This window comes from Elephas maximus, chromosome 1 (assembly GCF_024166365.1).
Source record: "Elephas maximus indicus isolate mEleMax1 chromosome 1, mEleMax1 primary haplotype, whole genome shotgun sequence".
Taxonomy (NCBI): Eukaryota; Metazoa; Chordata; class Mammalia; order Proboscidea; family Elephantidae; genus Elephas; species Elephas maximus.
The window spans coordinates 102,748,763-102,761,338 of record NC_064819.1 but is presented as its reverse complement, the minus strand read 5'-3'; the positions used below and the strand labels follow the sequence as shown (position 1 = coordinate 102,761,338).

The following is a 12,576-nucleotide window of genomic DNA, read 5'->3' as shown; positions in this document are numbered from 1 at the left end:
GTAGTAGAAAATAATTATCATGTTTATTTTTAATATAATTTATTTAATTGTAAGTTTATACGATGTAATTTTACTAAAGGCTTTGTTTAACAACTGGCTCATAAAATCCCTAAAAATTTAACAATAGGCATTCACGAGCCAGTATGAGTCCGCTTCAGCACACCAATAGTTTTACAGCATCATGCAGAGAGGCTTCAAGAACGTGAACCATGAGAAAAACAACAGAAGAAGCTTTTTTTCCACAACGTTTCTATCACCACCATAACTTCACAGACCAAGTGATGTGTAGGCAAAATAAAAAGAAAGCACTAAAGTATGTTTTCCACCACCCAGGTATCAGTTTGTCTTACTGTGGTGGCTTGAATGTTGTCATGATGCTGGGAACTATGCCACCAGTATTTCAAATATCAGTGGAATCATGCATGGTGGACAGGTTTCAGTGGAGCTCCCAGTCTTAGCTTTCAGTCTCAGCTTTCAATCTACAACAAATTAGGAAGAAAGGCCTGGCCATCTACTTTCAAAAATTAGCCAACAAAAACTTTATTCAGCACAACAGAATATTGTCCAATATAGTGCTGGAAGATGAGCCCCCTAGGTTGGAAAGCACTACACAATAACCACAACAACAGATTCAAACATACCAACAATCATAAAGATGGCACAGGACCAGGTAACATTTAGCTCTGTTATAAAAAAAAAAAAATTTTTTTTTTTTTTTTATACGTAAGATCACCATGTGTCAGAGCCGATTTGATGGCAACTAACAACAACAACAAAATGCATTTTGGGTCATTGGGGCCACATGCTTTCTGGACATATAATCTGTTCAATTTATACTTTGCCCAGCTCTCTATTTCTGAAAACCAGCCAGTGAAAACTCTATGGATCACAGTGGTCTGATCCACAACTAATTATAGGGATGGCATGATGCAAGACTAGGCAGTGTTTCTTTCTGTTGTGCATGGGTTGCCATGAGTTGGGGTCCAACTTGATGACAGAAACCAACAACAACATCAACATGGCAAATCAAGGAAAATCATACTGAGATAAAAAACTGTAAGCTGACTTTTGCCCTATCTCTGAACAGTGGCTCTGTGACTATGGTGACTTACTGTGTGACAGAGCCGAACAAGCTGAGAGAGATGGTTCTAGAGAAAAAACAGGCACCTCAGTTTACAACTTCTTCTACCCACACTTTCTTGACAGGTTAGAAGATACTTAGGGGCATCCCTCAAAATTATCCAAATATAAAAGCTAGTATTTTCTCATCAAAAAGAACAATATCCATCAACAAAATATTAGGATCAGTATCAAACGAACCCCCTGAAATAGATTGTGTTCTTCTTACCAATATTCATACGTTCAGCTTGTCCATCAATATATTTCACCTTTTCAGTATAAATGTTTTTATAACCATTTATAAACGAGAGATAGGATTTTGGGGTCACGTGTGCTCTTCGGCGGTATCTGAAAGTAGAACATAAAAGCTCTCTTCATATCTATCATTTTAGTGCACCCCCAAAACATGTCAATACAGACGTCTTCCTGTTGTAAAACCAGGGTAGTCCTATAGAGCGATTCACTAGCAAGAGGACAGGAATTGTGTCTGGCTTCCCTAGCCATGAGGTACAAACAGTACTAGATTCCTGTCTGATGGGGCTTAGGGTCTTTGACTTGACCCTCACTATCTCTCTGGACTTCTATTTCCTCATCTGGAATATTGAGGAGAATCTCTGCCCTACACCTCACAGAATTTTCTGAGTCTCAAGTAAGGTAACGTATAAGAACACGCTTTGTAAATTTTCATTTGTGCTGCGATGCATTTTCATACATAAAACCAAGCTCTCCCCTGAGTCACTGGATCTTCCTTGAAGTCAAGACAGCCACATTTGATTCAAACGTTCTAATCCACTATGAGTTGAGTATAGGAATTACATTTAACCATGAAAAGAAATATTAAAAATAATTTTATAGAGAAGAAACTCAGATGAAAGACAAGCTCTTCACATACTATAAAGTGATTCTACCATTTACATTAATTTTTTTTCACTTTTGGAGTTCTGAAGTATTTTTGACATTTTTGAAGTTTTATGGACTTGGACATACATGTGATTACCCTTATAGAGTTACATACATGTGACATTGAGAATAAAGCTCTACAACTTAAGATGATATGAAAATTTTAGAAAATACACCAAATTAAAAAAATAAAGCAACAGGCTTTTGTAGTTGTATGAAGGTAAAATTTTACATCCACAGATGACAGTAGCAGGAGGAATTCAAGTTAGGTAGAAAGAAAATCTTCCTCACAGTAAAAATTAATACACACTGACTGACCAAGAGAAGCTAGGAGATTATATAGAATTCTCTAAAATGGGTGGCTTTAAGCAAAGGAGAGGGTCCAGGATAGACAAAGTTTCATGATATGGATCCCCCAGAAAGTTGATATAAGTGCTACCCAGATTCTCCATGCAGAAAAATAGGCGTAACCTTTCTACGGTGCGCTGTACCCACTAAAAAGGGTCCCCGGGTGAAGCTCATTCATTGAGGAGCTCGCTGCTCTGGAGACCAATGTTAACCCACCTTTATCCACATTTCTCAATTTTACACATTGACTACATGCTTTGGAAACGCTGGTGGTGTAATGGTTAAGTGCTACAGCTGCTAACCAAGAGGTGGGCAGTTCGAATCCACCAGGCGCTCCTTGGAAACTCTATGGGGCAGTTCTACTCTGTCCTACAGAGTCGCTATGAGTTGGAATCGACTTGACAGCTGTGGGTTGTTTTTTTTTTTTTTTTTTTGGTCATGCTTTGGGGGAAAAAAAGGATATTTTTGAACTGTTTATACCAGTTTCCACATAATGAACGCCATCGCTGTTTTTAGTGAGTGTACTTTCCAATGGGCAATTAAAATTTTGTTTCATAATTGTTTGGCATGAAAAACACGGATAAAATTTAAGCAATGCAAATACAAAACCTCAATGTTCCCTTAACATAAGGCAATAAAGAAACTTTTAAAACAGCGTACTTTTGAAATCACAATGAATCATACATTCGAACAAGAAACTAATTTTAAACCATTTATAATGAATTAGTTAAGGGCACTTTCAAAACAAAATTAAGTAAATGAAATAAAGTGACTCATTAAGCATCTGTTACTTTGGGGTCTGGAGGGGAAAGCGGTATTTAAGTGTGGACACTAGTTAATTTTTAAATCTCATTGTTTTATCATCTTTTCAATGCATAATCACTAGGAGAATCAAAGCAAGAAAAATCTAAGTGCAGCTGGGACTTGGTGCTCGATCAACACGAGGAGTCTCTTACTGAGTATTACGCTGAATTCCTCTTCCGAGTCAACACTGAGGCTCTGTAGCTGTTATGCTTATGTGATGGCACTTACCTTTGAAAATAATTTTCACAGTTCTCTGAAACCATGTCATGAAAGAGACCCATGGTTTCTACGACTTGCTTTTTAGTTTCGGTAGAACAGACAATGTTGTAGCCTGAAAGGAAATAGGAGGCCACTGCAATCAGAGCCTCCTTCGGCCAGCGACTAAACCAGTCCATAGTGCAACCTGATATCAAGCCAGGAAACTTCAAAGAACGGGCACGGAACTTCTCACCAACCTATTGATGGCAAAGACAAAAAACATTAGAAACACAAAGGGGTTACAAGTTGGCTAGAGAGAAAACATAAACCTATCAGGGTTATACATTCTGAGGCAACAGCGCAACATCACAATTTTTTTTTTTTAAATCTCTTCTTAGGCCGCATTAACATATAAATCAAGTGTCCAGATGAAGGGAAGCAATATTTCCACTCTCTTCCTTGTCCTAAAACTACGTCTGCATTATTGGGTTTGATTTTAGAGATACTTTTTAAAGAAGAAATTGAAAAAACTGGAACCCTTCTAGAGAGACATAACCAGGACAATGAAAAACCTGGATACTATGACAAGTGAGAACAGGTGAAGGCAACAGGAGATGTTTGGTCTAAAAGAAAACAGCTTGAGGAGTCTATAAATGCTGCCTCAAAATATCTGAAAGCTTCATATGGGTGAGGGATCTCATTCATTTTACAGGGCAGATTCAAAATCAGAGGGGAAAAGTACCAAAAAAAACCCAAACCGGTTGCCATTAAGTCAATTCTGATAGGACAGAGTAGAACTACCCCATGGAGTTTTCAAGGAGCGCCTGGTGGACTTGAACCGCCTACTTTTTGGTTAGTAGCCATAGCACTTAACCACTATGCCACCAGGGAAAAAGTATAGAGAGCCTAAATTCAATTCTCTGTAAAAGAAAGAGCCTTCTGGCAATTAACTCATTGCCATTGAGTTGATTCCGACTCATGGTGACCCTACAGGACAGAGTAGAACTGCCCCATAGGGTTTCCAAGGTTGTAATCTTTACAGAAGCAGATTGCCACATCTTTCTCCCATGGGTTCGAACTACGGACCTTTCGATTAGTAGCCAAGCGCTTAAGGGCTGTGCCACCAGGGCTCCCTTCTGGCAATTAGGCTATCTAAAAATTAGGCAGGCTGGCTTGTAAGCTAGTGAGACCCCTGGAGCAGTGTTCTCTAGTAGAACTTTCTGTGATGATGGCAATGTTCTACATCTGTTGTTTCCAGTACAATAACCACCAGGCACTCGTGGCTATTGAGAGCTTGAAATGAGGCTAGTGTGACCAAGGAACTGAATTTGCACTTTTATTTAATTTTACTTAGCTAAAATTTAAATAGCAAAATATGGCTAATGACTACTATATTGGACAGCACAGTGAGCTAGGAAATAACAGAACCTGTACCAGGGACATTTTAAATGGTACATCTGTACCGGGGGCAGAGCTGGACAAAATTATATCACTGATTAAAAAAACTATTTATATTTCTAGGTAATTAATTAAAATTGTAAGCTATGTGATAATTTCTTTAAATTTTTAATTTATTTTAATTTAATTTAATTCTTTTAATTTTAAATAGGCATATTTAAAATATGCCTATTTTAAATTATCACCCTTTGGTCTTGAGATCTTGGTAGGTGGAGACTGGTATCAGTGAAATATTAATTATAATTCAATGTTACGAAAGTTAGCTTCTGAGAAAATTATCTCATCAGAGAAGGTAAACTAAGTGCATCTAAATTAAAAAAAAAAAAAACTCCTCCTACATAGATATAAATAAAATAAAAACTCACTGGAGAAAAGCAGAGAACAACATGCAAGTTCCTCCTCGCTCTCGAAATGAAATACTCGTAGAGATTATCAAAGGTAGGAGGATGGCGAGGCAGCTCCCTTTTCATCACCGATATCAGACCTTGGGTGATTTCATCCATCTCATCCCGTGCAAACAAATTGGAGATCTTTGAGGAATAGACAAGAAAGTGTGTTGAGTTTTAAGAGTTCCTCACAGTCACTTCACTGCCAAGGTCTGGTTCTCGTTTTTCCTTACACATCATCTTTTTAAATATTTTCTTTCTGCATTTCCACAGTTAAACGCCTGGTTTGCCAGAAATTACCGAGAGTGCAACCTTCTATTGAATAGCTTGATCAAGATCAAATTATGTTTCCCTTTGCTCCAAACAGCTATCACCAAAAAGCTCTCTCTCCCACCACTTCAATTATCTCTTTAAATTGTCCGGTGCTGCCCTCTATTCTTCACCTCATAGTCAATCTCCTCAACCCTGGCTCCAAGATACTGAACTAGCTTGTGCACGATTCAGTGTCAATATGCACCTTTGTGCAGGAAAGAGTTCATACAGCATGTCTGTTCTTTAGAAGGACATGCTGGCAGGGCTGGCCACTGGCATCTGGGCTGCCATCTGGGAGCTCGGTTTTGGGAATGTTTCCTCCATTAGAATGGATAAGGTTGTTCCGCTGTGCCTAGACTGCATGTACAATGTGATATAAAACGAACAGCTGCTTTCCATCTGGGAATCTGGAATTTTGTGAGCCCAAGGGAGTCAATACAAGACCAAATCAAAACCAAACCAAACCTGTGACCATTGAGTGCTGTAATCTTTACATAAGCAGGCTGCCACTTCCCTCTCCCACAGAGTGGCTGGTGGGTTCGAACTGCTGACCTTTCAGTTAGCAGCCGAGTGCTTAACCACTGCACCACCAGCGCCCCCAATAAAACCACTGGACTCTGAATCTCCAACAGGCTTCCCTGGGCAGAAACATGGCACACGTGTTACTACATTCCTGATGGAGGGAGAACATGCTTTGTATGGCCCCTTTGGAGAGGGCATAGGAAGCCTGCATATCGATTCCCTCCAGACTCCACTTGATGTATCTCTTTCTTTATTGATGGGGCTGTGTATCCTTACTGTGCTGCTGTAATAAATCTTAGCCGTGAGTACAGCTTACGCTGAGTCTTGTGAGCCCTTCTAATGAAGCACCAAATGTGCGAGTGGTCATGGAAGTGCTCACCCAAGTGGTGTCCAAAATGATGACACTTCTTACTGCTTACTGTCACTTACCGCTAACATAACTCCTTCAACCATTCTATACTCCTCTCTATTAGAGAGAGATGTTATCGTTGTTGTTAGCTATCATCGAGTTGGCCACCGACTCACGGTGACTCCATTCACAATGGGATGAAACACTGCCCATTCCTGCATCACCCCTATGATGGATGTCAGATACGAGCACCGTGATCCACAGGGTCTTCACTGGCTGATTTTTGGAAGTAGATTACCAAGCCTTTCTTCCTAGTCCATCTTGGTCTGAGAGTTCCACTGAAATCTGTTCAACATCATAGCAACACCCAACCTGCCACTCACAAATGGTGGTTGCATATGAGGCACACTGCTCAGAAATTGACCCCAGGTCTCCCACATGGAAGATAAGAATTCTACCACTGAGCCAACATAGATAGAAATACTTGGCTTCTCCTAGGCTCAATCTGAAGATTGAAGAGACAAATAAGGAATAATATTTGAAATTGACCAAAACATCTGGAAGTGGGCAACATTAATTTCACAGGAACTTCAGAAAATTTACCAAATCCCATATTTAAGTGCTTTCTAAAATCAGAAGTAGTGCTAACTGGCCCCGCTTCTGAAGGGTTGCTGCTTTTTCTACTCAGATATGACTTAAAAAACTTCAAATATGCACTTTTTCTCAACTTTTGAGACCTACCTCCCCTGAAGATAGCAAGTTGTTAAGATATTCCAGAAATGCCTCATCTTTTATTTCATTGTCAGTAAAGATGAAGGTGATGCCTTTTCCATCAGCACCAGCAACTTTGTATAAAAATTTTAAGTCCTCTGTCAGATTACTCACATTATAAGACCTAAAAAAAAAAAAAAAGCAGGAGGAGCTTTAAAATTATAAAATACATAGTCATAATTTATCTCAAGACTTAATAAAAAACCAAACCTGTTGCCGTCGAGTCAATTCCAACTCATAGCAACCCTATAGGACAGAGCAGAACTGCCCCATAGAGTTTCCAAGGGGCACCTGGTGGATTCAAACCGCTGATCTTTTGGTTAGCAGCCATAGCACTTAACCACTATGCCACCAGGTTTTCCTAAGACATAATAAACCCCTGATAATTATAGCATAAACTGTACCTGCTCCAAGAGACCATAAATCAAAGTGCCTGCTAGAAAACAGAGATTAGAGCTAAATGTCTACATGTTCTTTTTCAAACAACTATGCTTTTTTAACTTGAGAAGCAAGAAAGAGGAATTTACCAGAAGTAATCTATGAAAAGTAATTGAGGATAGGGAAACAAACTTTCTAGTACCTGCAATCTGTTAGTTCTTAGCAATCAGTTTTGCCCAAGTGAATATAAAGGTAATATCTGAACCTTATCTGATGTGTTTGGATGGGTGAGAAGTTCACAATAAATTATGAATAAAATTAGTCATAAATTATATATAGCAGCAAATTGCATAGCTAAGTGGCTAGCTATAGAGCAGCCCTAAGGAAAAAAGATTCATTACACAATGTGGTATAAATAATAGAAATTTTATAATTATGTGATTATGAAAAAAAGATCTTGGTCTTTGTTTTTCTGCTTACTCTGTTTTCTGCTAAATGCATGTGCTACCAGAAGCAATATGATTTAAAAAAAAAAAAAAAAAAAAGCAGACATTTTCTGGAGCGCTGTATGTAAGTTCTGATGAGTAAGTCAATGACACAGGCTACAAAGAAATTGTCACTTGAAGGAGATTTTACAGTGTAAAGAACAGGAAATGCAAACCATATGGTCTAATGGAAAGAAAGTAGGCTTTGGAGCCAGAAAGACCTAGGTTCAAATCCATGCTCTGCAATCTTGGAAAAGTTCTTTCACATTTTTCAACTTCTATTTCTTTATCTGCAGAAATACTGGTAATATCTACAGGTATGGTTGTTGTGGGCATTACAGATGTTTTGTTGTTGTTAGTTATCGTCAGGCAGATTTCAACCCATGGCGACCCCATGTGTACAGAGTAGAACTGCTCCATAGAATTTTCAAGGCTGTGACCTTTTGGAAGCAGATCAACAGGCCTGTTTTCCAAGGTGCCTCTAGGTGAGTTCAAAGGGCCAAGCTTTCTGCTAGCAGGCAAGTGCTTAATGGTTTGCATCACCTAGAGACTTCTAAGTTTGTTGTTGTTGTGGGCTGTCAAGTCGATTCCCACTCACAGAGACCCTATAGGTCAGAGTAGAACTGCTGCATATGGTTTCTTAGGCCATAGTCTTTATGGGAATACATCTCCAGGTCTTTTCCCTTGTGGAACTGCTGGTGGGTTCGAACCACCAACCTTTTGGTTAACAGCCAAGCCCTTAATCATTGCACCAACAGGGCTCCTTGGATGATATTTAACTGCACTTAAATGAATAAACGCTTATTTTAAGATGTTTAAACTAAAAGCAAGGAGCCCTGGTGGCAGAGGGGTTGGAACACACCAGACGCTTTGCAGGAGAAAGATGTGGCATTCTGCTTCCATAAAGATTACAGTTTTGTAAACCCTGTGGGGCAGTTCTACTCTGTCCTATAGGGTCGCTATGAGCCAGAATTGACAGCAATTTTTTTCTTTTTTTTAACTAAAAGCACTTGTTACCCACTTCCGGTGGACTATACTGAAATTATTGTAGACCCAGGTAAAAGGAGCGCCATCAGAGAACAAACATCTCTTTCAGAATAATTTCAAAAGGAGAAAATTCATTAAAAAGAGAAATTGGTAAGATGCGTCACTGAACCACAGCTTCCCTTGTGAGGGCAATGCAGCCCACATCCTCCCCAGAGAGGTGCAGCCTGGTTCTGTTAAAGTAATTCTCTCACTGACTGGTCAGGATCTGAAGCAACCAGACACGGGCTGATTTGTTTTTAAAACTGGCTGTTATGTATTGCTTTTGTAATACATAGACATAGTCACAGCACACCCCCTTCTAGGTCCTGGTCTCTCTTGCTTCTTTCTTTCACAACCAAGCTTCTCGAGAAGTGTCCTAAACTTGTTATCTCTGCTTCTTCACTTCTGCACCCAACCACTCTTCTGAAAGTTGCCACTTTTCTTGACCAATGGACATTTTCAGGCCAACTCTCGACCCCCTTGGTTTCTGGAAACCATTTGGGATTTCCTCCTCTCTGTTCAGCCTCTCCTTCTCACTCTCCATTGTAAACCCTCTTTTGCTACATTAGGAGATCCCAGTATTCACTCTTCAGCCATCTTTTCTTCCCACTATGAAGCCTATTCATACTCCCATTGGCCTTAAAAATGTCCTCCACTAAGACTTCCACCCTCATATCTCCAGATCTCTCTCCTGAATACCACATCTATTAGTCTAATTACCTGAATGTTCTGTAAACATCTCATACTCCACACATTTCTGAACTGAATTCTCATTTTACTAGCTGCCATCGAGTCAACCCAACTATAGCAACCCTAATGGGACAGAGTAAAACTACTCCCGTAGGTTTTCCAAGGCTGTAATCTTTATGGAAGCAGGCTACCACATCTTTCTCCCACAGAGTGGCTGGTGGGTTCGAACCGCTGACCTTTGGGTTAGCAGCCAAGTACTTACCCACTGGAATTCTCATTTTACCCCTTTAAAACTGATCATTTATTCATTTGTTCAACACATTTTAACAGTGTTAGTAAAAAGTTACCATTTTATAGTAATGGTAAATAAGACAAAGTTACAATCACCATCTTCAGGGAGTTTATAGATCAGTGAAGAAGATAGAAATTCAAACAAGCATTTTTTTTTTTAATGCAGTGTGATTCAAAACTACTAGAGAAATTGGAGTGTCGTCCCAGACTCTTGCTTCTTTCCTCTCCTTCACCCCATATCCAATCAGTTGCAAAGTCCTATCAACTTACCCTACTTTATACTGTCCCCACTGACTCCTCCTCTCTAATCCCATTTTCCCTGCCTTAATTTAGGCCTCTGTCATTTCTGACTGCAACTGGTGCAGCAGTACATACCTCAGCAACTCAAATACCTACCGGATCAGTCAGGTAATGCCAATGAATGAAGCAGGGCTGGTAGGTCTCGGTAGATTGGAGGACTGCCTTCCTATCTAAGGATGCAGCTGCTACTCAACTCCGGTCAAATGGCAATGTAAACCTAGGGTTGCCCACTCTTACCATTATTTTAAGAAAAGTCAGAAATATATTTTTTTATGTGAAGTCTCCCAGTTTTTAAATGTTGATAAGGAACTTAAAATTTTAAGCTTGATTTAATTTGATTAATCGTTAGGTATTTCATAGTTTTTGAATGTTCTTATAAGTTGTATCTTACTAAATTTTGACTTTTTATTTGTTTGGTTGCAGAGTGGTATGAAGGGAGAGGAGAATTTATAAGGTGATCTAAAATTTATATGGAAATAGAAAGAACCAGTCAGGAATCTTGAAAAAGAACAACAAATTTGGAGAGCTTACAATACATAATATCAAGATGTATTAAAAAGCTACAATAATTAAAATATAGGTAATGGTACAAAGACAGATAAATAAACCAGTGGAACAGCTATAGCCACATACATAATTTATGACAAAAGTAACACTTATGATATGGCAGGGGAAAGTTGACCTTTTCAGTAAACAGAGCTGTGTCAACTAGATGCCTATATCAAAAAATAATAATAATCTTAACCCCTACCTCACTCTTTATAAGAAAATAAATTGTAGTGGGTTATAGTTCTAAATATGAAAATACTAAATTATGGTTGCAAATATGATAGAAATCATAGACTAACTTTATAAACTTGAGGTAAACAGAGGTTCTCAAACAGAATTTAAAGAGCACTAAATGTAAAGAAAAATTGATAAATTAAGTTTCATTAAAATTACAAGTCTGTTTAGTAGAAGATACATGAAGAGAGTTGAAAAGGTAAGCCAACAATTGAGAGAAGATATTTGTAATACATACTTCGACAAAGGAACTGTACCCAGAATACATAAAGAACTCCTAACAATCAATAACAAAAACAATCACAACTCAATTGAAAAAATAGGCAAAAGATGTGAACAGGTATATTTCACAAAACAGGCTATCCAAATGGCCAATGAGAGATAAAAAGGTACTCAACATCATTAGTTATCTGGGGAACACAAGCTGAAACCACAATGAGATACCACTACACACCCACTAGAATTGGTAGAATGAAAAAGACTCAAAATACCAAGGATGGACAAGGATATGGAGCAATGGAAACACTCACTCACTGTTGGTGGAAGTGTAAATTGGTACATCCACTTTGGGAAACTATTTTGCAAAGCTACTATAGGTGAACATACGCATGCCCTATGTCTTAGTCATCTAGTGCTGCCATAACAGAAATACCACAAGTGGTTGGTTGGCTTTAACAAACAGAAATTTATTCTCTCACAATCTAGGAGGCTAGAAGTCCAAATTCAGGGTGCCAGCTTCTGGGGAATGCTTTCTCTCTCTGTCAGTTCTGGAGGAAGGTCCTTGTCATCAATCTTCCCCTGGTCTAGGAGATTCTCAGCACAGGAACCACAGGTCCAAAGGACACACTCCATGCCCAGCACTTCTTCTTGGTGGTATGAAGTCCCTCTCCCTCTGCTCGCTTCTCTCTCCTTTTATCTCTCGTAAGATAAAAGGTGATGCAGGCCACATCCTACGAAAATTCCCCTTACATTGGATGAGGGATGTGATCTCAGTAAGGGTGTGGTATCCCACCCTGATCTTCTTTAACATAACCTAATCTTGCCTCCATAACCACAAGCAGAGCTTAGAATCTGTAACACATAGAAAAATGATATCACATCACAAAAGGGAGGACAGCCATACAATACTGGGAATGATGGCCTAGCCAAATTGACACATATTTTGGGGGGACACAATTTAATTCATGACATTTCACTCTTTGCCCCCCACAAATTCTTGTCCTTGCCACGTGTAAAACACATTCACCCCATCATATCATCCCAAAAGTCTTAAATCAACTCGAAGTCCAAATTCCATCCTAGGGCAAAATTCCTCTTCATCTGTGAAACCTAGAATACAAGTTATTTGCTTCCAAAGTACAAAGGTGGGACAAGCAAAAGTTAGACATTTCGATTACAAATGGGAGAAATTGGAGGGAAAGAAGGGTAACAGGCTCCGTGCAAGTCAGTAGAACAT

General features: G+C 39.1%; 1 protein-coding gene across 1 annotated transcript in view; it reads right to left on the bottom strand.

Annotated features, from left to right (window-relative positions):
* DNAH8 (dynein axonemal heavy chain 8) overlaps positions 1–12,576 on the bottom strand; it is a 367,281-nt gene that overhangs the window by 121,581 nt on the left and 233,124 nt on the right. The window contains exons 63-66 of the mRNA XM_049891307.1: positions 7,138–7,291; positions 5,193–5,357; positions 3,400–3,626; positions 1,349–1,467 (exon numbers count right to left, since the gene is read on the bottom strand). Of these exons, the coding sequence (XP_049747264.1) occupies positions 1,349–1,467; positions 3,400–3,626; positions 5,193–5,357; positions 7,138–7,291 (665 nt within the window). The remainder of the gene's footprint in view (positions 1–1,348; positions 1,468–3,399; positions 3,627–5,192; positions 5,358–7,137; positions 7,292–12,576) is intronic.